Source organism: Medicago sativa, chromosome 1 (assembly GCF_051527215.1).
Source record: "Medicago sativa cultivar Bolivia chromosome 1, Bolivia_mono, whole genome shotgun sequence".
Taxonomy (NCBI): domain Eukaryota; kingdom Viridiplantae; phylum Streptophyta; class Magnoliopsida; order Fabales; family Fabaceae; genus Medicago; species Medicago sativa.
Window position 1 is genome coordinate 7,431,629 of NC_140749.1, and position 26,185 is coordinate 7,457,813.

A 26,185-nucleotide genomic window follows, 5' to 3' on the forward strand; every position below is an offset into this window, starting at 1 on the left:
GCTCTGTTTTTCTGTGAAGACATGTTTTTATACATCTTCTGCTACACTGTGATGAATTCTGACCGTAGATTTTATATCTGGCGGCTGTTGTTTATCTTTACTTGAACCATCCATAGAACACACGTTACGTCGTTTGTGAGAGCCTTTTTGCCGTTGGTTTTTTGTAAACGGAATATGTAGAGCCGTTAGATGAGAGTAATGAGTGGGGTGTGTTTTAGGTTACTCAAAGTGGGCTTTGTGTATTTATCCAAAATAAATAAATAAATTAAACAAATGGGTTTTGTGTATGATGTTTAGTTGCTCTTTAGACGCCTAAAATTTACTCGTCATCCTGAAAAAAGTTAATCGAAAGTTACCATCTGATCAGGTTTTACATTAAAAAAATTGATTGGGAGCGAAATTAAAGTGTCTAAAGGGCAACCATCAAAACACAAAAAGGTCGTTCATAGACTTATGGAGGTAGGTTGGAAGGGTAACTACTTTTCATTTCACTAAAAAGATATTTTGCTTTTAGAAGTATACTTTATGAGTATATACATTGTTCAAAGTGTATTTCTAGACGTACATGTCGTGAATTTGGACAAATATATATATTGTACAAAGTGTATTTCAAGATGTACATGTCGTGAATTTGGACAAACTCACACCAATACTTTGATTTGTGAAGCAAAATTAGCAGGAACCAATGATCATAGTGATTAAACAAACATAGACGATAAAAAAAAAAGGAGAAGAATACATCAATATATATTTATCCAGATCAATTCAAATTTGATCTACCCTCATTTCTACATATTTTCCTAGTATCTTCTCTTGATCAAGAGACTCAATGATTTCAGTCACCAAGGTGTTAATATTGTTTCCCAACCCTATAGTATAACCCAAAAGGAGTCAATTATTAACATTTTGGTCTCATAAGAATTCCCCCTTTTGATACCGAACGCATGCATGCACCTCACACACAAGGAAGTAGCGACAGGGCTATTGAGTGGTACATCTATGTGTCTCACGCACGACATGAGGCATAACAACACCAAATTTTTAAGACTTCTCCTAACGATGAGATTTTACAACTTATACAATAATTCTCCGCCTTGCCTTTAAATTGATGATGATGTCACTCTGACCATCAATCACCTTGCTCTTGTCTCCAACTACACTATAGTGTCACATGATTTAACCTTTACCTCTTTAACACTTAGAATTCCTTCCTCTCCCTTGAAGATTCTTGCATCAAACTACACTTTACCTTTTTAGGCAGATTCACAAGTTTTATCATTACCTCTCAAACCTCTGGAGTGATCATTTCCGAGGGAGGGAAAGACAATACCTTTTTCAAGACCATTAACTAAATGCATGGGTCGTTATGATCTTAGACTAAGTCAAAACTAAGTGGGATTCGACTACAATGCTCAAAACCCACGTTCTTTGTTTGTAGTGTCACTAACTACAAAGAGAGATGAGAGAAGAGGAAAAATTAAGGAGGAGTTGTGCACCATAGATCTTGTCAAGGGATCATGTTGTGGAGGGCGAGACTCATATCCGAACGATAAAATCAATTTAGTCCATGAGAAAAATTTGCAAGACGTAATTTAGTCCATGAAAAAATAAGGGTTAAATATGTTATAGGTCCTTACATTTTTCCATCCTTTAAAGAATAGTCCTTACATTTCAATAAATGTTTTTAAAATCCCTACATTTTCCTTCCGTTAGCACAATTAGTCCCTGCCGTCAAATTATGCCCAATCACCAAACGGATTGCTGACGTGGCAATTTTTTTTTGCTATGGTTTCTTAATGGATTGGACCTGTTGGAATGGGTGATATGACCCGACCCATGAAAAACCCATTTCAAAGGGGATTCAAATCCCTAAATTCCCAAAAAACTTCTTCTTCCTCCTCCTTTCTTCTTCCTCCTGCGATCTCTCATCTTTTTTCTCCTCATTTCTTCTACCCTCAACCTTTTCTTGTCTATCCTCCCAAATCCAAATCAACATTAACAAGATGTAGATGGTGAATTTGGTGGTGCTTGCTGTTCTAGCGGCCGCACCACCCTTTTTCTTGTTTGTGCCGTTTTGCAGATTCGAACCTTGCTAGATCTGTCGCCATGCTTCGTTCTCCGGTGAAGGGGCGTGGTTGGGTTCGGTTTGTGGGTTAGCTTTTGGAGATCCGACGGAATTTGTTCTAATTTTTGCAAAGGAATATGGTTCGGTTTATGTGAAATTTTTGAATAATAGACCGGTACAAGCAAAGGAATGAAGCAAATCAATTACAATAGGAGTATGGTTTGGCAAAGGAATCATTTTTCTTTGCGAAGGAATCAATTTTTAGTCCATAAGAGGTATTCTTATTTGATGGTTTGGCAAAGGAGTCAATTACAACAGGAGTATGGATTTGTTCTAATTTTTGCGAAGGAATATGGTTTGGCAAACCAATGAAACAAATCAATTACAACAGGAGTGAGTCAAAACTTTCAGATCATAGACCACTATACCAATACAAGCAATGTTCACAGCCGATATCAAAGTACTACAAAGGCATTTCATCCAAGATATTTTAGTTCATATTGTATACCATTTTTTAAAGAGGTTTTAGGATTCAAGAAAGACATGTATATGGTAACTGAAATCTTTGAGTGATGTGATAAATAATAAATATTAATTTTTTATTTAAATTAGGATTTTAACATGTGGCATGACATGTCATTAATGAGGCCATGTGGCTTCCTAGTGGCGTCTATGTGGCATGTTTCGTTTGTCCAGTCAGCAAAAATAGACGGCAGTGACTAATTGCGCTAACGGAGGAAAAATGTAGAGATTTTAAAAACATTTAATGAAATGTAGGGACTATTCTTCAAAGGAGCGTAAAGTGTAGGACTAAAAACATATTTAACCCAAAAAATAAAAGCAACTTTTAGTGTTCAAAAATAAATCGAGACAACTTTCAAATTTAAGTTAATTGATTCTCTTAAAAAAAGATATATTTGATATTAATTAAAATATTTAAATGAATAAAATCTATTTTATTATATAAAAACAATAAATTTGATGAGTCGTGTGTCACACGAATGCATTACAATTTAAACATACATGTGGCAAACTAGTTGTAAATTCTTATTTTTCTCAACACAAAATATTCGCTAAAAACTAAATTTGATGACAAAAGGTTTTTGGAGGGCCAATGTTTAAAGAAAATAATTAGGGAAATGTTAACAGATGCCCTTAGTGCACTTATTAAGAAGCTTAAAAGAGAAAGTTTATCTTAGAAATGGTGTATTCAACACCTTAAAACTTTTTTTTGAAGGAAACACCTTAAAACTTTAAAAATAGATTTTTTTTCTACATCAAATTTATAATTTATTTCTATTTATGACTTCTTAACTAGTGCCTTAAAGGCACTTTTTTTTTAAGGAAGTGCCTTAAGGGCACTTGTTAGCATAACCCTAATAATTATAGTGACTACAAAAACATTTATAACTTTATAACAATGAAAAACATATTTAACTTTTAATTAATAATATAATTTGTGATTGATATTTTTTTAACTTATTTTTGTCTATTAATAATTTTATTAAATTGAAAACAATTCTTTGATTATTATGAAATTTATTTTTCTTTTTATTTATGTCTTAATATGTCTTTATCCCCTGTAATATAGGCGAGTTCCGGTTTTCCCCCCTGTAAAAAAGATTCTTTCGATTCCAACCCTGTAATATAAAGATTCCATCGAAAACCCCCTGAGCACATTTGAGACCCCCCCAGCTGATGACGTGGCATGACGAGGCGCGCCAGTGTGTATTTATTTTTTTTTTAATTTTTTTCCCTACCACGTGTGTATTTGACTGCCACATCACTATTTCCCCTTTTTTTAATTAAAATCATTTTAATCATTTTAATCATTAAAAATTTTATTTTTTTTTAAAAATCCATTCCCTTTATCTTTGTTCTCCATTTTCGTATCCTTCATTATCGTCTTCTTCCTTCTCCATTTCCCTTTTCCTCTTCGATTGCAGATCCAAATCTCGTAATCATCTTCAATCTCTTCAATTTTGGTTGTCAACCTCACGAATTTCCTTGCGATTTGTTATTTGCGAATTTCTTTTTTTAGGGTTTGTCATGGCTGGAAGCAAAGCATCATCAATTGGGAACTCAGATGGAAGAACAGCACCGAAATGTGGGTGCAATAGGTTTATGCGATTGTGGGTATCAAACACAGATGAAAACCCAAAGAGGAAATTTTGGAGGTGCTGTAATTTTTGGGAGGTAATAATTTTTGATGTTTTTTGATTTTGTTTTCCTCTTCTTGTCTTATAAATATGCTGTAATTATTTGGTGTAGAATGAAGATCATTGTAATTTGTTCATATGGGATGATGAGTTAGAAACACCAAGAGTGAAAGCCCTGTTGAAAAGATTGGCTGCAAAGAACAGGGACAGTGAACTTGGTTCTACATTGCATAACTCAGAAGGTTCAAATGCCTACGATGTTGGAAGCAGCAACATGGTGAATCTGACTGGTAGGAATGTTGAAGATGGTTGCAAGAACTGTGCAAGGCTATCTGAATTTCTAAGGGTTTTTGGCAAGGAAATTGGAGAGGAAGTTGGAAAAGAAGTTGGAAAGGAATTAGGCAAGGTATATGGGACTGAGAGGGCCACAACGAAGCACCTAAAAACAAAGAAGAAGTTGCAATATGAAAGAAGCAAAAGCTTTGGACTACTTGTTTTATTAGTGTTGTCATGGATTTTCTTCTTGGTTGTTTTGAAGTTTATGTAATCTGTTGAAATGTAATGTGTTCAAAGATGAACTTTAGAACATCTATAACTAGTATGATGTAATGCTTGGTATTAATGAATGAGGTATTTTGATTTGTTACATTCTGGTTTAACTTTGGCGTCAGTAACATCATGATTTAATACAAAATAGTTAGCAACACTTTTAATAGTGCATAAAGTCATTACAAAATACTTAGCACCACTGTTAATTATGCTTAAAGTCATTACAAAATAGTTAGCTAACACAGTACTTGAAAAGATTGCACACAAAGTGCTTAATGTCATAACAGGCAACAAAGTTTGAAAAGATTGCACACAAAGTGCTTAAAGTCATTACAAAACACTGACACATTACTTGAAACAAAGTTATTTCTCTGCAACTAAAGTTGGCATTGTTCTCATATATGGAAGAACCACTCCTTCCTTCTCTGCAGTACCTTCTTGTGTTAAAACCCCTTCTTCAGACTCATCTATCACCATTGGTGCATCTGCAGTAGCCCCTGGACCTTTAATTAACTTTGTCTTTAGTTTCCTGAGCCTATCACTTGTCCTCTTCTTAACCTTTTGGACAATATTCTTCAACTTAGCAGCAATTGTCACAGGTGGGCCATTGAGCATCCTTGGGCCATTGAGCATCCTTGGTCTATTGAACATCTTTGGTCCAGGTGCAGCAGCAGGTAACTCAGTTGCAGCAGCAGGTAACTCACTTGCAGCAGCAGGTAACTCAGGTGCAGCTGCAGACACATTAACTTCAGTTGCAGCAGCATACATAGGAGATTGATCAGATTGATCAGTTGTAGCAGCAGAAATATGGATTTCAGGAATGGATGCAAACAGTGCATCAGGAATGTCATCAAACACATCTTCAATTTAGTCCAAACCATTTTGAGAAGTATCTTGCTTCTGCAAAATAGTAAGAACACAACATATGTTAAGTCTTGAAACACACTATCATGGGTAAAATAATGGATATGAAGTGCTAAGAAATTACCTGTCTTTTAGCAGGGTTATCAGAGTTGTCCCTTTCAGTAGTATGTGCATCATGTTCACGACTTTCATTTGCATCCTCATTTTCACCACTTTCAGTCTGCCTCTTTGGTTTTCTCTATAACAGTTTCATACCATTATCAGATGTGTAAAAAAGTAACAAAGTTAAACAAAGTTAAAAAAAGTGAAAAAAATTTACCTGTCTTTTAGCAACATTTGGATCTTGAGTAGTACTTTTACACTTCCTCTTGTTGTGTCCAAACTTGTCACATTTCGTACACCTATAACTCACTCCAGGTCTTCTCATTCTACTGCCAAGCTCATCAACCTCCCTGATCCTCAGTTTTTTGGGTCTTCCAGGTCCTCTTTTGTAGTGTGGTGGCAAAGGTTCTTCTATGTCTACTTGAGGCCACATTTCCATGCCATTGATGGGACTGACTCCAAAACTATAACAATCTAAATATTTTTCCCTTGAGTAGCACTGGTCAACAAAATCTGAAGGGTTTTGCATCCTATAAGATAATGCAGCAATTGCATGTCTACAAGGAATCCCTACCAATTCCCAAAACCCACAAGTACAAGTTCTCTTAGCAGTATCAACAATAAATTGTTGCTGACCATAATGATGTGTCACTTGCCATTCCTCCCCCATGGACAAATTTGGTGTCCATTGTCCAGACAGAACAACTTCTTTATCTAACCTCTTCCTAGGCATAGGCATGATGTTGTGTTGCCACCTATCTAATTTATTTCTAGCAGTACCAATCCTATTCATTAAGTAAGTCCTAATCCATTCACACATAGACAAAAATGGTTTATCCCTAGCCACTAATATTGTTGCATTAAAGGACTCAGTTAGGTTGTTCATTAGTACATCACACTTAGGGTAGTAAGAAAAAGCATGCTTACACCAACTTTTAGTAGGATGAAGCATCAACCATTCCCAGGCACCAGCATCAATCTTCTTCAATTCATCCATTTTTGCCTTCCAAGCTTGAAAGTAGGTTGCTTTTGCAGCACCCATCATCAGGTCCCTTATCAAAGTTCCACCACCAAACTTCTTCTTGAAGTTTGCATATAGATGTCTTAAACAAAGTTTGTGCTCAATTGAATCAAACATTTCTTCAAAAACAGACATTAATCCCTATAACAATTAAAACACAGTTAAGTTAGTAAAACTGACAAAATTACAAACAGTTAAAAATCACAATTAATATTGATATACCTTCTGTTGATCTGATATGAAGACATATCTTTTATCATTTCCTATGTCATTCATCAACAACTCCATAAACCATCTCCAGCTTGCCTTACTTTCTACTTCAACAACACCAAATGCCAGTGGAAAATACTGGTCATTGGGGTCCCTTCCAACAGCTAGCAGAAGTTGTCCACCATATTTAGTCTTCAAGTGGCACCCATCAACCCCCACAAAAGGTCTACATGCAGCTTTGAATCCCCTCTTGCATCCATCAAAGGAAAAGTAGAAAGACCCAAATCTTGGTTGAAGTGTAGGACCAAGTCTTTCAACATTTACCTTAGCAGTGTTACCAGGACAAACCCTTGTTAGCTCAGCAGCATATCTCCAGACCATGCTATACTGCCTGTCAGCATCCCCTTCAACAATCTTCTGTGCTATCTGCTCTGCCTTCCATGCCCTTCCTCTTGTAAGATCTACTGAGTGGTTGGTCCTCATATCATTCATGATGTCTTTGATTGTGACTTTCTCAGTTGTTTGAAGTTTGTTAACAACAGCAAAGTTTGCAACCCACTTAGACTTGGCAGATCTGTTTTTTGTAACCCTCCCACACGTGTGGTCCTTTACATAGCTTTTAATTTGGTAAGTGTGACTGTTACCCACTTTAGAACAAAGACATAAATACCCACACTTCTTTTTCTCCCCTTCCTCTCTTTTTTCTCCTTTTTTCAAAGCATCTACCTTACACACAGTCCTTACCCTATAACTCTCATTTTTTTCAAAGCTAATTTGATACCCATTTAGTACATTCCACTCTATCATTGCATCCTTGAACTCTCTTAATGAATTAAATTCCATACCTAATCTAAACTGATAGTCCTTGTTTAATTGCTCCTTTCTAAACTTTTCATACCTAATTCCTCCCTCATGGTCAGAATCATCTGGATCTGAGCTATCTAACTCCTCACTAAAGTATTCCTCAATTGGTTCCATCATAGGAGCCTTACCCTTTCCTTTACTTAAGTTTTGCTTCTTGTCTGGTTCAACCAAAGGAGCCTTACCTCTACTGCAGAGACTAGTACCTGACTTCTTCATATTGCCTATTAACAACTTCTCTACAGGGACTTCTTCATTTTCAGCAACATCAAACCCATCATCTAGTGCAGTAGCTCTCTCATTTTCACTGTCATCTAGATCTACATCATCACTACTATAACCACTATCCTCCACATCAGAGTTGAACTTCATATCAAAACAAACAGGTTCCCTGAATTCCAAATCTCTTTCTAAGACATGCTGTTGATTGTGCTCTAAATATAAATGCCCATCAACTTCATCACCAATAGCCCTTATAGCAACCTCTTCAGCAAGATGATCAACATAAATTTGAAAAAACTTACCATCTTTCCCATCAACTGCACCCCAAATCCTGTAGTGTTGTTTATCATATCCCCAACCAGTTACAATCTCATCAATAGCATCCATACCCCAGGTCTGTAAATCTATATCACTTACTATTGTTTGCTTTCCACCTCTATAGAACAAGACATCATCCATAAAAAATTCACCACCGTGATGAAAGACACAGTTGAACAAGAGTTTCTCCTTCAAAAAACATAGACCAATCACAGTTAGACACGTGTAAGTGTGGACCCCACACACATACCCCACACACGGTCAGCAAAACAATTTACTCTCTTAGGAATAAAAAACCCTAAACGACAACACCCTACAAGACAAAAATCCATGCACATATATGATTTTTAAAGACATTAACAGGACCACAACATCTAAAAACAACCATCTTTGTTTAAATCCATGCAAATATATGTTCAAACAAAGAAGAAGGATAAAGAGATAGAAAGAAACTTACTGAAGCGTTTCCACCTTCATTGTTCGTTTTCGCATCCGCTACGACCCTCTTTCCTCCGTCTTCCATGCTTAGCTTCTTCTTCGTGTTCTTCTTCTTCGCGTCGTTCCCGTTATTATTCCCGTTATTCGGATTATTCTTTTCCGTAGCAACATTCTTCTTCTTCGCGTTCTTCATGTTCTTCGATTTGGTCATCTTCTTCTGGGTTTCGATTTGGATTCGATTCCGATTTTGAGTGATTGTTGAGTATGGGTTTAGAAAATGGAAGATGAAAGTGTGAAGTGTGTGTTGATTTGTTAGGGTTGAAAACGTAACAAAGGAAATGACTTTCTATTTTCTCTGATTTTTGTTTTTAAAAAAAATAAAATTTTTAATGTTTTTTTTAATAATTAAAATGATTAAAATGATTTTAATTAAAAAAAGGGGAAATAGTGATGTGGCAATCAAATACACACGTGGTAGGGAAAAAAAATTTAAAAATAAATAAATACACACTGGCGCGCCACGTCATGCCTCGTCATGCCACGTCATCAGCTGGGGGGGTCTCAAATGTGCTCAGGGGGGTTTTCGATGGAATCTTTATATTACAGGGTTGGAATCGAAAGAATCTTTTTTACAGGGGGGAAAACCGGAACTCGCCTATATTACAGGGGGTAAAGACATATTAACCCTTTTATAAATATATATCTCTTTTGTGTCATAATTTTATTTCATCTTCTCTCATACCAGATTAGTAAATAAGCAAAGAGAGATAGGACTAACTTGTCTCGGTTTATTTTTCTTAAGGACTAAAAAGTTGCTTTTATTTTTGTCAATATCTCTATCAACCGAGATAAGCTTACAATATCAATATGATGAATTTTTTCAAAAACTAAAATGGACCTTCGAATTCGCTCTTTAGTTTTTTTTCTTCAAAGAAATCTTTTTTATTTTATTTTTTGAAAGGAAAGAAGTTTTTTTTAGTAATGATTTATTAACTTTTTGTTAAATTTTAAAAAGCCTATTTGAAACTTAGCACTCCATCAGTACCTACTTTATGTTCGTAATTAATTTTTAGGTTAACATTCCTTCTCCTTAAAGAGTTTGAACTTAGGTCCTCCTTTCCTTCAACATATGTTCAAATTAGTTGAACTATCCAATCTCACATATGATAACCTATCAAAAGATAACATTATTCAATTAGTTATTACACTTAATACAAATTGTTGGATAATTTTGTAAAAAAATTAACAATGACTAACAGCATAATTATGTTGTTGGTCACTTAGTGATCACTGATATTTTATTTTTTATTTTTTTTTAAAAAAACTATTAGAAAAATTAAGCTAAAAAGGTTTAATTGAAAATCAATATCAAGCAACTAACTATAAAGACTAACAGCATAATTTAACCAAATATATACAGAATCATCATTAATAGTAAACAATAGTAGTTGCACACACATTATACTAAAATAATTGTACAAAGGATTGTCAATTCTGTTGCAAAGTGTCTAGGGTAGCTCCTGTCTGCCAATTACCTACTTACACTATTACACACAATACACATTGACCTTGTTCCCTATCATATTGGACATTCCACAACAGGCAGAACTGTGGTCTTTTATCCCTCCTGTGATAAATGCCATAATCCCTTGAAATTATTTTTCTTGCAACAATACAACCCTATCACTGAATGGATTAAAAGCATATTCACATACTTGTTTGTGACAAGAGGACCCCACAATATCAAGTAGAGATCATCTCCATCTATCAAAAGAAATTGAGAGCTCAATTACTATGATTTTGGATGAACAAAGGCTTTAATATGTCACCGGTACTAAAACCCTACTCCCCAATGTCCTAGTAGTGTTCCAATTGTATTTACAGAATCATGACAAGAGATCATGATCAATGCACATTATCTATGACTATATACAATCATAAAGCATTATGTAACAATTGTACATGATTTTTACAAAGTGCACATTTTAGGCACTATGCACTGAAACCCCTTTGCAGAGAACTCCAAGGGTTGGCAGGAATACTGGTACAAGCTTGTGCTGAGGCCTCGGCCATTTGCTCGGTTTGTATTCCTGCATTGCAGATGTTTGCAAAGGACCTCATATGTTTCATACCATACTGAGATAGAGATCCACAATGTGTCTCAAAAGTCTTCACCTGAACAAAAAAAGCAGATTAAGGTGAATTTTTTTTCTTTCTCGTAGACCATATTTTTTTAATGTAAAGTCATGCAAATTCATCACAAGGCACAGTTTTATCATTGCTCCCATGGCTTAGGCATAAAAGCAATGAATCTAATTCTATGTAAGCACCAGAAAAGATAGATGAAGCTGAATCAAGAGAAGTAGTACCATGGTTTTGAGGCAATCCCAGTTGTCAACGAGTGGTGATCCAGCAGGTCTAACATTGTCGAGCATTTCAGTACCCTTTTCAATGCCAAATAAGAGCTTTCCAATCAGTTTCACACTGTTGTCTACATGCATCCTGTGAGACATTGCTTCCAAAACTTCTTTTTGTGCTTCATTTTTCCGCGGAGAACCCTCAGGTGCTTTGCGGAACTGCCAATGAACACCAAAAATACTCAATATCTGGTTACTGGATCTTGTTCTCGGGCATCCGTCAATTGCATTTGGATGTTTATACATTACGTTTAATTGAAATGCACGGACACGCGAGATATCAAACGCAAAGAATAAACATTGCATGTAAAGAATACCTTATCCCAGAAATGAATGAGATCAGCATCCCTTTGGTTAACTGCTGTTGAAGGTGATCTCAATTTCAAGGAGCTTTCATCCACAAAACTAATATTGTCATTGGCAGGATTTGTACCCAAATATAGGAAGAGATGATTGTTGCTAAGCCCTACATCACCATACTCCATCACATGAGAACCATAGTAACCATTGATAGTCCTATCCTTAACCTGCACCACATTAGCAAATAAGACATCAATTACCAAACTCCTAATACAATAAAAAACAAACTGAAGTTTCTAATATGTGATTAAGCATTCAAGGTATTGAATTACATTCTTCAATTCATATCACTTGATGTAAAACAAATCAAATCAAGTGAGCAACAATTTATAAGGTATTGAACTTACCAATTTATATTGCTGGTGCAAACTTTCAGTTCGTAAATTGTGTATGTCACTGCTCATGAGTGAAAGAAAAATTAAATTATTTATTAAAAAAACTCTTGTGATCTAATATTCTAATAATAAATCAAATGTACAAGTGCAAAACAAAACAACAAAAAATTAGAATAATCAAAGTTTTGAACTACTCCATGGTGATTGTATGGTTATAATAAGTAATGCATCAAATTCATCTCTTCTATGATATAATTTTCTCCTTCTTAGTTACATACCTGTCTTCCATCCAAGCAATGCTGTATAGGTCACCTAAGCAAGTTGAGTACTCTGGAGGAGGGGGAGGGTACTCCCCAGGGCAATATGTTCCCCAACTGCTTTCTACTGCATTTGAAGCCGTTGTCGCGTAGATATTGATATCTTCTGGAAGAAGACCTTCAAAGATACTGCCAGATTCACATGCCTCCAGATAAAATACCTGTTACACCATTACATAAGTCGAAGAAATTTAGTGCGCGAGTTTGGATTAGCTTAGTTTGTCTTCAACCAAAAGGTTTATTATGCAAGCTTTTGACAGACAAATTATTTAGCCTGAAATAATTAAATCCAAACATGGAAGAACTACACAGAACAAACGGTGATTGAAATAAAGAAGAACGCAAAATCGACTATTACTAGTGACTTACTAGGCTCTTATATGATCCAGAAGCATGTTTTTTCTTCAAGACTTCATTCAGATCAGATGCATACAAGTAAGGACCAACTGGCATACCTGAAGAGACCAAATAAGAAATAGAAAGGAACATATATCATTAGTAGAAAGTATAAACAAAACAAACACGTAGTCATGTAATGATCCAATAAATACAATTTTGAAATATTTCATTCCAACTGTTTTTGGTTTATTGTGCATAAACAGCAACCACAAAACACAATTCAATCAAACAAGAGCAACAATAAACACACTATTTGTCGGCAATAGCCTCAAACAAGGCTTAAGCTTTTACTATACCTAAACACATACAAACAACTTATGAAGCACACACACAGACACACACTAACACTAACATATCGACATTGGTAGTATTTTGAAAAATAGAAGTAATTGAATATTATCACATGTATCGGTGTCGTATTTTTGTTCGACACGTGTGGGACACCAAACACGTCTTCAATTTGAAGTGACGGTGTTACTGCTACTTAGCAAACAATCTCTCTCACAATCCATGTCTTTCATCAAAAAGTTTCTACGAAAAAAAAAATCAGAATTACTCACCAAGAACCCCTGGACCTCCATGATCAGTGTAGTATACAAAAATATGATCATTTGGGCCACTATCAACAACTTTCCCACTCCCACCTGTAAGAGCTGATTTATTTCCAAGTAAAGCAGCATAGAAATTGTCAGCATGTACCTCTGCACCAGTGTAATCCTGTCATAAGAAAAAGCTCTTATTAGACATGAACACTGAACACAACACTAACACATACACACTACACTAGTAATGATTTGAGAAATTGAAGCTATTGAATGTAACAATATGGACACTGACATGAACATCAGAGACGTCTTTAGTGTGAAGTGTCGGTGCTAGTTGCAAGAAACTAAAATTGACTTTACCTTTGGAACTCCTTCATAAACATCACCACCATCAGGTTTGTTAATTATGACTCCAGGCCTTGGATTCTCTACATTGGAAGCAATATCATCATACATGAAAACAATAATGTTTTCTTCTTTCAAGCCACCATTCCTCAATAATTGATACGCATGACAAACATCAGCCTGATGAAGCAAGCAACAAAAAATTCAACATTAAAACTAAATAGCTAAATAAATACAGAAAGAAATTAAGACTAAAATATGCTATTGATCATATGTATGTAACACTCCTTCTGAAATTCAACATTATCTCTATTAAACAGTTTCCATTTAATCCCTGTACATAAATTGTTTTTCAATTTAGTCCCCATACATTCAACTATTTTCATTTTGATGCTCACTTCTATAGCTGACATCGGATTAATTAACCAGTTGACTTTAAATTATAAGTAATATTAGTTGCTTTTTTTTAATAGACAACAAGTAATATTAGTTGATGTATTATTTAAATTACTATAATTTTAAATTATTTATCATCTTAAAAATTTTAAATTTGATTTTTTTATAATACAAAAATAATTTTTTTTATAAAAACTCAAGTATTTGGTTCAAGCATTGACTAATCCTAATCTGAAGGGTCCATTCTCATCGTCCACTTGCGGTGGTATTTAAAAGCTTTGGACTAACCATCGAAATTGATAGAGAGACAAAAATAACATGTTGATATAATCTTTGGATCAAATAAGCCAATGAATGTGAAACATATACGTGTGTATATGTGAGATCTGATATACATGACTTTTTTTGGATGAAATTTACATGATTGTTCAAATCGAACATTTTCATTAATCTGTATTGGAGTGTCATGAGATAAGAGTAAGGTGTAAGTAAGAAGTAGTAACGAAGTTGAAAATAACCAATTCTGATAGAGACCAAATTAAAATCAAGTGATAACCAGAATTGTATTATTAGTTTATTACTAAAAATAGTAATACTTGAAACATACTCAATGATTATACCCCGACAAAAATAAAAACTCAGATTATATTTAGTAAAAAAAAAAAAACTCAAGGATTATAAGTAACATCATCAAAGACAAAGGATCATTACATATCTATATGTCATCCAATCAAATCACTTCATGATTTTACCAATTTATGTTGGTTTCTAAAGTATTTATTTGTCTTCCTTCAAAAAAAGTATTTATTTGTCTATTTAATTGGATACATGCGTAAAAAAAATATTTACATCACGTCACATAGTAACTAATATTTATGTACGTATAGATCCTTTAAAAAAAAGTTTATGTATATATAGATATAAACATAAAAGAATCATATGTACCTGATGCCTATAATTCCAATAACCATTAGAACCAGCAAGTAATATAGCCCACCTAGTCCCTTCAACGTTGTCATCATTTTCAGGCTCATGGAAGAACCTGGAGGCTTGAGATTGAGATGGCAATCGGATATAATCTCCGGGGAGGTCCCGGCTACCGGAGACAGCAGCAAGGATGTTCAAGATGACGGTGAGAAAGAGGATAGTGGAAAATTGAGAAAAGTCCATGATTGAAGGAAGGAGAATGAATGAGTGAAGAGGAAGTGATAGAGAAGATTTAAATAATAAAGGTGAGAGGTAGTTGCAGTGGCGTATGAAGTTGGATGATCATGACATTCTATTATCTCACTACCTTACGCATGCATTTAACAATAATGTAATCTTCTAATCTCTCGTTTTATATTGTTTTTATTTTATTTTTTATAAAAGTTTAGTAATTTTGAATTTGAATCTAGTCTTTAATATGAACAACATTAATTTTGGGAGAGTTTTTCTTTATGGGCAAAAAAGGTGTGAATTGTTTAATTTACCAAAAAATTGGTAGAATGTTTTTTTAGATGAAATAGGTAGAATGTTATGTGCCCAATTAATTAAATACATACAGGTATTTGTACTAAACAATTTCTTTGCTACGCCCTATTAAAAAAAAAAAAAGTTCTTTGCTACGCATTTTTATTTAATTAACTTTTTTGAATTTTTTGATATAAATTGTTGAGATTTGAGATGCATATTTTTATTCTTTTATAATTAAATAATAAATTTATACATAAATTGTTTTGATACTCCATAAAATATTTTACGAAGACTTCGTGAGTTGGTACGGACATCGCATTATTTATGTAAGGACTAATGTTTAAATCCCGAATTTCTCATTTATCCATCTTAAGGGGTGAATTTTTAACCACTAAACTATATGATATTTCTTTTTTTAGAGATATTTTTTGACAAAGACAAAACGATATTCACTCATTTAAATTGGTACATTAGATACAATAACATCTTTAACTCACTTGGGTTGGCCTAGTGGTATTGGCTTGGGATATGAGATTGTGTTCCTCCTCGAGGTCTCAAATTTGATTCTCTCTGGTGCCAATTTAGGTGGGTTAATTTAGATTCTTAAAAAAAAATACAATAACAACTTCAACATAACTAAAAATGTAAAGGGTGAATCTGTGAACAAACTCACAACATCTAATTTAATAACATACAACGGCAAAATGCTTATAAATTAGCTTCTTAAAAAAAAGATACAATAACATCTTCAACTTAACTAAAAATGTAAAGGGTGAATATGTGAACAAACTCACAACATCTAAGTAAATAACAAACAACGGTAAAATGCTAATAAATAATATGTTAAAAATTAAGTCTCCGGAATACTCATGCTTTCAGGTTTGTAACTTTGACGTACAAATCATTGATTGAATATGTAATTGACTGAAGTTGATCTTTCAATATGAACCAAACGAACAGTGTAACAAGAGGTGAAATCAAACAATGCCACACAAACGTCAAACAACACAACGCCACACCCATACAACGGAATCACGAAAAAACACAAGAAAAAATTTGGTATATTTAAAAACCACTTATTTATATTGAAAGAAATTGTGAAAAATATGCAAAGGGATGATGATTCTAGGTCATAAAATGACTTAGACCACCTCTCCTAGATAAGTGAATGAAGAAGATAACTTAGAGAGAATGTGAAATTTCTCTCACTAAAAAATTATAGCCCATCAAAAAAATCCTAATTTTTGAGAAAGTTAATCTACTAACTTATTCCATAGTGTCTTGAAGTGGGCGGAGATTATCTGTCTATATTTATTCTGGTGGTGTGTGGGGTTTGAACCCTGGACATCGCATATACTCACTTCGGTCACTATTATAAGCAAAAATCAACTTTTTAGATTCATTCATTAAATGATGTATTTGAACCAAATACATCATTTAATGAATGAATCTAAAAAGTTGATTTTTGCTTATAATAGTGACCGGAGGGAGTATTATGCATTGTTCTTACCAACTGAGTTAAGCTCACGGAGACAATTATCTCTCTATATATACACCCACTAATAATATCAATAATGGAAACCCTTAAAAAGAAAAATAACAATGGAATGTTCTGATGAAGTTTACTTACACGGATGAAATACAATTATTGAATTTGAAAATATAAAATATAAAAAAAGAGAGAAAATAAAAGAATCTTATGACATCGTTTTGTTTTTTCCTACAAGAATCTCATGACATGGTTAATTAAGACAAAAGAGAGTGGAATATTATTTAATTTTTTTATAAAGAGTGTTGAATATTTGATTCCACCTTTTTGATCAGGCGAAGTTTCTCTGTAGGACCGCCAGCCCTTATCCTTTTCTTGTAAATTGACCCGAAGGCTCCCCTGTCATTTCTCTGGTAACAATGCTACCTGTCTTTAATCACGCTTCCTGTAGGATATTTTTTTCCTTCTGGATGTTAGGGGTGAAGATCCTCTCCATTTATTATCCTCTCCATTTCTACCATTTGGAAAGATAAAGACACATAAAAAAGTCAAAAGTAATTAATCATGGTGGGACCCACTTTATGGTAGGACCCACTACTTATTTTATGTGTCTATCTCTCTCCAAATTGCATATTTCCATTTATTTTCTAAATGGAGAGGATCTTCACCCGGATGTTAAAGCGTAGTATTATATATTCAAATCTACAAATTACTTTTACTATTTTATCCTTTCAGGAAACCTTTGAATTAGTTGTCTTTCCCTTTTGAGCCTTGAACCCTCCATTGAATCTACAAATATACATGTCAAAATTAATTATATATTTTCAGTATCAATTTTAATCCATCTAAAAGTGGAACCAAACATACAATACGGATTAGAATGTTTATAAAGAAATTAGAGCTAAGTTAGAGATACGGTTACTTGAGTTAAGTCATTATCAGTTTAATCGCTTGTCTATGAATAAACATGGTATTGGAGTTTTTTAGAAAAGAAGCAAAAGGCATGGAAAATTGTATATGGTCAACGGTTTGAAAACAATACTTCATCCGTTTCTAAATATAAGCAAAATTGATTTTTTAGGTTCATTCATTTAATAATGTATGTGGTTAATAATATGGACCACATACATCATTAAATGAATGAACCTAAAAAATCAATTTTGCTTATATTAAAAACGGAGGAAGTATTTGGTGTATGTTTGGTTGAACACTGAGATTGATAAATCACAGTGACCTACCATGATTTTGTGAAGCTACAAAGTGTAGCTTTTATCAAAATCGTGGTGGTTCATTGTGATTTTACGAGTTCTAATGCTCAACCAAACATACACTTGAATGAACACACACTAAAATACATTTCGATTAACTATTTTTTTAAAAACACACACAATTTAATTCTTCTTTCTCTTTCTACCTTTTTATGAGATATGTGATTATGCTTAACTATTGTGCTCAAATAGTTGTAATCATCCAAACTTCTTCTAACACTTGGATAAAATAGCACTAAAAAGTTAAATACATCATGTTTTGGGTGGAGAAAGATTCTTAACAACCCTGTTGCAGTCTAGCTCAAAACTCACATCAGTGATATGCAAAACTATGATTCACTTGCAAGCAAAAACCAATAGTTTTACATTCATTGACAATTTGACATAATAGTGATGAAGAGTCTAAGGAAGCATTAAAAGCAACAACAAAACAATGTTTGGATTTTTGGTGAGCTCCAATAAAAGTAACGGAATCACGTTAATCATTGGTGTTTGAATTCTCCTTCGCTCTTTGTAAAATTTACGGTGACTGTGATAGCAGTGGAAATTGTTTGAATAGTTATGCTCGTAAGATAGGTTCATGTGACACGTTACATGCAGAGATGTGGGGCATGTATATCGGTATGGATATGGTTCGGAGACAAGGGATCACACACTTGCAAGTGGAAAGCGACTCATCACTTTTAGTTGACATGGTAACAGGGAAATGTAACATTAATGGAAATGTTCCTACCTTGATTCAGCGCATTCGTGACCTAAAAAACATGAGTTGGCATGTTCATATCAACCTTACATGGCGTGAAGGAAACAGATCAGCAGATTGGCTAGCTAATTTTAGTCTATCTTTGGACACCTTTGATTTACATATGATTGAGACTCCTCCTAGAGAGCTTCAACGTCTCCTTTTTGATGACATTTTTGATGACATTTCTAATTTTAGTCTATCTCACTACCTTACGCATGCATTTAACAATAATGTAATCTTCTAATCTCTCGTTTTATATTGTTTTTATTTTATTTTTTATAAAAGTTTAGTAATTTTGAATTTGAATCTAGTCTTTAATATGAACAACATTAATTTTGGGAGAGTTTTTCTTTATGGGCTAAATAGGTGTGAATTGTCTCATTTACCAAAAAATAGGTAGAATGTTTTTTGAGAGGAAATATGTAGAATGTTAGGTGCCCAATCAATTAAACACATACAGGTATTTGTACTAAACAATTTCTTTGCTACGCCCTTCCTTCAAAAAAAATTTCTTTGCTACGCCCTATTAAAAAAAGAAAGTTCTCTGTACCAAAAAAAAAAAAAATTCTTTGCTACGCATTTTTATTTAATTAATTTTTTTGAATTTTTTGATATAAATTGTTGAGATTTGAGACGCATATTTTTATTCTTTTATAATTAAATAATAAATTTATGCAAAATTGTTTTGATACTCCATAAAATATTTTACGAAGACTTCGTGAGTTGGTACGGATATCGCATTATTTATGTAAAGACTAATGTTTAAATCCCGAATTTATCATTTATCCACCTTAAGGGGTGAATTTTTAACCACTAATCTGTACGATATTTCTTTTTTTAGAGATATTTTTGAAAAAGACAAAACGATATTCATTCATTCAAATTGGCACATTAGATACAATAACATCTTCAACATAGCTAAAAATGTAAAGGGTGAATCTGTGAACAAACTCACAACATTTAAGTTAATAACATACAACAGCAAAATGCTTATAAATAATATGATAAAAATTAAGTTTCCGGAATACTCATGCTTCCAGATTTGTAACTTTGACGTACAAATCATTGATTGAATATGTAATTGACTGAAGTTGATCTTTCAATATTAACCAAACGAACAGTGTAACAAGAGGCGAAATCAAACAACACCACACAAACGACAAACAACACAATGCCACACTCATATGACAATATCACGAAAAAACACAAGAAAAAATTTGATATATTTAAAAACCACTTATTTACATTGAAATAAATTGTGAAAAATATGCAAAAGGATAGTGATTTTAGGTCATAAAATGATCCAGACCAGCTCTCCTGGATAAGTGAATTGAGAAAGATAAGTTAGAGAGAATGTGAAATTTCTCTAACTAAAAAACTATATCCCATCAAAAAAATCCTAGTTTTTGAGAAACTTACTAACTTATAAATTAACTGTCTATATATATACACACACTAATAATATCAATAATAATATCAATAATGGGAACCCTTAAAAAGAAAAAATAACAGTGGAATGTTCAGATGAAGTTTACTTACACGGATGAAATACAATTATTGAATTTAAAAATAAAATATAAAAAAGAAAAAAAGAATCTTATGACATTGTTTTGTTTTTTCCTAAAGAATCTCATGATATGGTTAATTAAGACAAAAGAGTGTTGGATATTTTTTTTTTTGTTTTGATAGAGAGTGTTGAATAATTGATTCCACCTTGATTAGGCGAAGTTTCTATGTAGGACCGCCGGCCCTTATCCGAAGGCTACCTGTCATTTCTTTGGTAACAAACAATGCTTACCTGTCTTTAATCTCGCTTTCTGTAGGATATTTTTTTTCTTCTGGATGTTAAAGCGTATTATATATTCAAATTATTATTATTATTATTCTATCCTTTCAAGAAACCTTTGAATTAGTTATCTTTCCCTTTCGAGCCTTGAACCCTCCATTGAATCTACGAACATATAGTATGTCAAAATTACTTATATATTTTCAGAATCAATTTTAATCCATCTAAAAGTGGAATCAAACATACAATACGGGTTAGAATGTTTATAAAGAAGTTAGAGCTAAGTTAGAGATACAGCTACTTGAGTTAAGTCATGATCACTTTAATCGCTTGTCTATGAATAAACAAGGTATTGTTAAAAAAAAAAAAAAAAGAAGCAAAAGGCATGGAAAATTGTAAATGGTCAGTGGTTTGAAAACAATATTTGGTGTATGTTTGGTTGAACACTGAGATTGAAAAATCACGGTGACCTACCATGATTTTATGAAGCTACAAAGTGTAGCTTTTATCAAAATCGTGGTGGTTCATTGTGATTTTACGAGTTCCAATACTCAACCAAATATACACTTGAACGCACAAGCGCATACACACACTAAAATACATTTCGTTTAACTTTTTTTTTTTTTAAATACACACAATTTAATTCTTCTTTCTCTTTCTACCTTTTTTTGAGATACGTGATTATGCTTAACTATTGTGCTCAAATAGTTATAATCATCCAAACTTCTTCTAACACTTTGGATAAAATAGCACTAAAAAGTTAAATGCATCATGTTTTGGGTGGAAACAGATTCTTAACAACCCTGTTGCAGTCTAGCTCAAAACTCACATTAGTGATATGCAAAGGGGTGTTCGCGGTGCGGTTTGGTTCGGTTTTGAGGCTAAAAGTCATCCGAAGCATAAGATAAAAAAGCATGTGGTTTGGTTTGGTTCGGTTGACTTTAAAAATAAAATCCGAACCAAACCAATGCGGTTTGGGTTGGATCGGTTGGTGCGGTTTTTTCGAGACAATAAAATTATTTGTTTTCAACATTAAAATCGAGTTAAAAAGGTAAAACACAACATTTTCCAGCAATGTTTTCGACAATGTTTTTAATTTCGTTTCGCATTACAATTTCATTTTCACCAAACAACATAAACTAAATTAAAAACGTGAACACAATGTAATTCTATTATGTAAGAAATATAAAAGATTAAGATTTTATCATTCTCTAAAAGTTCAAGTAGCACATAAATGCATTTTTGAAATAAAAGGCAAAGAAAAAACTTAACAAGAGAAAAATATGTCATTTTATAAAAGGTTCCATTGAGTTTCTATGAGTGTTGGTCTAGGTAACATAGATTTAATTAAAAAATTTCTTATGTTGCGGTTTGGTTTGGTTTGCTTCGTAAAATGAAAACCGCAAACCAAACCAAACCATGCGGTTGGGTAAAAAAGTGATTCAAATACATCCAAACCAAATGCGGTTTTTCGCGCTTTCGGTTTGGATTGGTTTGATTTACGGTTTTTCTATTGGATTGGTTTGATTTTGAACACTCCTATGCAAAACTATGATTCACTTGCAAGCAAAAACCAATAGTTTCACATTCATTGACAATTTGACATAATATCCAGTATTAATGTTGGAGAGTCTAAGGAAGCATTAAAAGCAACAACAAAACAATGTTTGAATTTTTTGTGAGCTCCAGTAAAAGTAACGGAATCACGTTAATCATTGGTGTGTTATCTCCGTCGCACTTTGTAAAATTCCCAGTGACTAGTAAATCACCTAGATTTTTTAAAAGCTAAACACATTATAAAGAAACTGGATTTTGGACCCGTGCTCCGCTCGGGTTTATTGTAAAGGGATCGACATACGAATAATAAAATGCAAAATATAATAGGTAACGGTGAAAAAATAACACGTGATAATCCATAGTAGACAAAATAAAACACTTCATAAAATGTATGACATCTGAAAATATTATAAAAGAAAATTCGGTAATCCTATCAATAATTCACGTATATATAACCAAGTTTACGTGGAAATTAGGGTAGCCGAAAAAAAATATAAAATAGAAGGCATCAAACGTGATCATTGATAAGCTCGTAGTTTCTAGAACAAACGTGCAGCATCAAGTAAGGGTAGAAAATATTTTCGCAAAATGATAGAATAGAAATGGTAAAGGGTTGAGGTTGTCATGTGCTATAAATAAAGGGGAAATAACTATTCTGGTATCTGACTTTACACCTCGTTATCACAATTATCCATGACTTAATATAAAATGCAAAATAGTCCGTGAAAATAAATACACCCTCCGGTCACTATTATAAGCAAAACTTTGCATTTTAGATATATTCAATTAATAATGTATATGATCTTTATTATAGACTACATACATCATTTAATGAATGAATCTAAAATGCAAAGTTTTGCTTATAATAGTGACCGGAGGATGTACATTGAATATTGAATATCCTGAAGTTTGACTTATACTCGAGAATTTGATTGATTTATTATTTATATAAATAGAGATATTTTCTTCTCTTAGACCACTTACAATGGGCTTGTTGAAAAACAATTCAACCTATTGAAACCATTGCAATGCCCTATTGAATATTATGCAGAGGAAAGAGAGGATGAAAAAATTCAGTAAGTTGAAATACTGTGCGAACTGCCACGTGGCCGAGCGGGAATGGCTGAAACTGGCGCGTGCACGTCACGCGCCGACAGGGAGGGTGAGAAGCAGAGGCACGCGGTGAGAGAAAGGGAAGGGGTAAAGATAATGCCACGTGGCTTGCGTTGATTGGCTGCTTGGATTTTTATCTTCTTAATAATTTGGACTCAATTATTTCATTGCAAATAATTTTTTTTTTTTTTTTTTTTTTTACCAAAATTCGTGATTTTTTTTTCTCTATAAATAGAGACTTGGATCATTTCATTTGGACACAGAAAAAAAATCGAGTTTTTCACTCTCTTAATCTCATTATTAGTCTTTCTTTTAAAGTTTTAGTCTTTGATTAGTGAAATGGATCCCAATAACAATCAATTCAACACCCAAAATTCTTCTGATTACCCATTTAGCTACCAAAATCCCAACAATTATCAACACCCAAATCAATTTCTCAACCAACATCCTCAAAACCCAAATCAATTTCCCAACCAATATCCTCAAAACCCAAATCAATTTCTCAACCAAAATCCTCAAAACATGCCTAATTTTGGTTTTGCCTCAAATTTCAATCACTCATCCTCTGTTCCAAACAACTTTCATCCATATTCTAGATCTATGATGGGATATCCATCTCAAACACCCCCATTTAATGGTTATATGCCGATGATGAATGAAAATTTTCAGAGTGTTGGAGAAATGACAAGAGACAATGAAGTCACTCCAGAGGATACAACTCCTAAGAGCGGGGGTTCCCAGGGATGATCGGGAGTATTGACTGCATGCACTGGGAGTGGAAAAATTGTCCTAAAGCATGGGAAGGTCAATTTACTAGGGGGGATAAGGGAACCACCACAGTTATTCTTGAAGCAGTTGCATCTCATGATCTATGGATCTGGCATGCCTTTTTTGGATGTCCAGGAACGTTGAACGATATCAACGTTCTAGATCGATCACCGGTGTTTGATGATGTGGAACAGGGAAAGACTCCAAGGGTGAATTTCTTTGTGAATCAACGTCCCTATAATATGACATACTATCTAGCTGATGGTATCTACCCTTCTTATCCAACTTTCGTCAAGTCAATTAGACTTCCTCAAAGTGAACCCGATAAGTTATTTGCAAAACAACAGGAGAGCTGTCGAAAGGACATCGAACGTGCTTTTGGAGTGCTTCAAGCTCGATTTAAAATCATCCGTGAACCAGCTCGCTTGTGGGACATAGCCGATTTGGGTATCATCATGAGGACATGCATCATATTACATAATATGATTGTTGAAGATGAAAGAGATACATATGCTCAACGTTGGACCGATTTTGAGCAATCTGAGGGAAGTGAATCTAGTACACCGCAACCATACTCGACCGAGGTGTTACCCACCTTTGCAAATCATGTGCGTGCTAGATCCGAGTTGCGTGATCCAAATGTTCATCACGAATTGCAAGCAGATCTCGTGAAGCACATATGGACAAAGTTTGGAATGTTTCGTGATTGAAGATGATTTGTATCAGAATAAATAAATTAGTTGTGTTTTGTGTGCTTGTTTGTTGTCTTGCATTTTAAGCTATTTGTGTGTCGCGTGCTTAGTTTGTTGTATTGCATTTTAAGTTAAGAAAAAAAAATATTTCAATAAATATTGTTTTTAAAAAAAATTAATTGTATTATTTTAATTTAATTTAAATCGATAATTATAATTTTATGTAATTATAAAAACAAAAATTAAATAAGAATAAGAAATAAAAAGTGGTGGGGTAGGGTGTTGAATATTTACCATTGGAGTGATAAAAATTGAATGGGTGTTGAATTAAGAGAGAGAAAATGATGTGGAGTGTTGGGAATTGAAAAAGTGGGTGTTGAAGGGTATTGAAAAAATTTTCCCATTGTATATGGTCTTAACTGCAAACATATGTGTAAGTGTAACCACCTATTTTGACTGATATGATTTTTATTTCGAATATTAATGTGTGGCCCTTCACTTGCACAGCAAGTTATCGTGTACATACAGTGCATCACTTAAATTTAAATTTATTTAAGCTTAAATAGACTATTGTTCCTCTTATTTAAAAAATCAAAATTTTTGTCTCTCTATTTAAATTTTTTCCTTCGGATTTTTTTGTCTCTCAGCTCCTTTTTTATGATATATCTTTTTTTTTTTATAGATTTTTTGATGATATATGTTTTGTGGAAGTTTTGGGTTATGGTGGTTTTGTGGTGGTGAAGAGGTTTCGAGTTATGGTGATTTTGTGGTGGTGAGGTTGTTTCCGTAGTGTTTGTGGTGTTAAGGTGGTGTTAGCATGGGTTGTTCATCGAAGGTGGTTTTAACGGCGACGGCGGTCTGTCCATACGTGGTGGTGGTTTTGGGCGTGGTGGAGGATTTGGGCTGGATTGCGGTGCTTTGGGGTGTGCTTTTGGGTGGCAGTTTTAGGTTGTGTGGTGGTGGTGATGTGATGTGAGGAGGTCACGGGTTTTGGGATCCCGACAGGGCTGTTCAGATCCGCCGTTTATGCTCCACCGTAGTTCTCTTTTACTACGGCGACGAACACATTCTCTTTGTTGCAGGTGGCCGCATTAAATGATATGGGTTGTGGTTCCGCTTCAAACCGGCGTCGCTGCCCGTGTTTTGTTGTTGGATCAAGTCTTCCTCTAGATTTATGTTTGTGTTGTTACTTGTGTCTTGGTGAGGATGTTTTGGCGGTGTAGTGAAGCAGCGACGGTGATGGTGATGCACGGTGGTGATGCAGGGGTGGAGGATGTTATTCCATGTGGTGGGATGATGAAGTGTGGTTGTGGTGATGTGTGGTGGGGTGATGATTTGTGGTGGGGTGGTTGGTGTTTAAGTGAGGAGGCGGTTGCTTTGTTAGGGTGT

The 26,185-nt window shown here is 33.9% G+C and overlaps 2 protein-coding genes and 1 pseudogene across 2 annotated transcripts; 1 reads left to right on the plus strand and 2 right to left on the minus strand.

Moving 5' to 3' along the window:
• The first annotated feature begins 4,084 nt into the window (after positions 1-4,084).
• LOC146952205 (uncharacterized) lies at positions 4,085-4,804 on the plus strand. Its single transcript, XM_085721346.1, has 2 exons — positions 4,085-4,261; positions 4,337-4,804. Exons 1-2 carry the CDS (start codon positions 4,115-4,117, stop codon positions 4,769-4,771), a joined length of 582 nt encoding a protein of 193 aa, XP_085577472.1. The 5' UTR covers positions 4,085-4,114; the 3' UTR covers positions 4,772-4,804.
• A 194-nt stretch (positions 4,805-4,998) lies between these two features.
• On the minus strand, positions 4,999-10,452 carry LOC146952206 (uncharacterized; annotated as a pseudogene).
• Positions 10,211-15,119, minus strand: LOC146952207 (vacuolar-processing enzyme). The gene is made up of 9 exons (XM_085758849.1): positions 14,869-15,119; positions 13,543-13,707; positions 13,198-13,354; positions 12,608-12,693; positions 12,200-12,399; positions 11,934-11,982; positions 11,544-11,753; positions 11,179-11,385; positions 10,211-10,984 (listed from the first exon to the last, which is right to left on the minus strand). Exons 1-9 carry the CDS (start codon positions 15,091-15,093, stop codon positions 10,802-10,804), a joined length of 1,482 nt encoding a protein of 493 aa, XP_085614975.1. The 5' UTR covers positions 15,094-15,119; the 3' UTR covers positions 10,211-10,801.
• Between the last annotated feature and the right edge of the window lie 11,066 nt (positions 15,120-26,185).

Bases quoted from the DNA above. Each gene is read 5' to 3' on its own strand.
- LOC146952205 (XM_085721346.1), top strand. From the start codon at position 4,115: ATGGCTGGAAGCAAAGCATCATCAATTGGGAACTCAGATGGAAGAACA. The intron at 4,262-4,336 runs GTAATAATTTTT...TATTTGGTGTAG, and splicing joins GGTGCTGTAATTTTTGGGAG to AATGAAGATCATTGTAATTT.
- LOC146952207 (XM_085758849.1), bottom strand. From the start codon at position 15,093: ATGGACTTTTCTCAATTTTCCACTATCCTCTTTCTCACCGTCATCTTG. The intron at 12,694-13,197 runs GTGAGTAATTCT...TGGTCTCTTCAG, and splicing joins TGGAGGTCCAGGGGTTCTTG to GTATGCCAGTTGGTCCTTAC. The intron at 11,983-12,199 runs GTATGTAACTAA...ACTCATGAGCAG, and splicing joins ATTGCTTGGATGGAAGACAG to TGACATACACAATTTACGAA.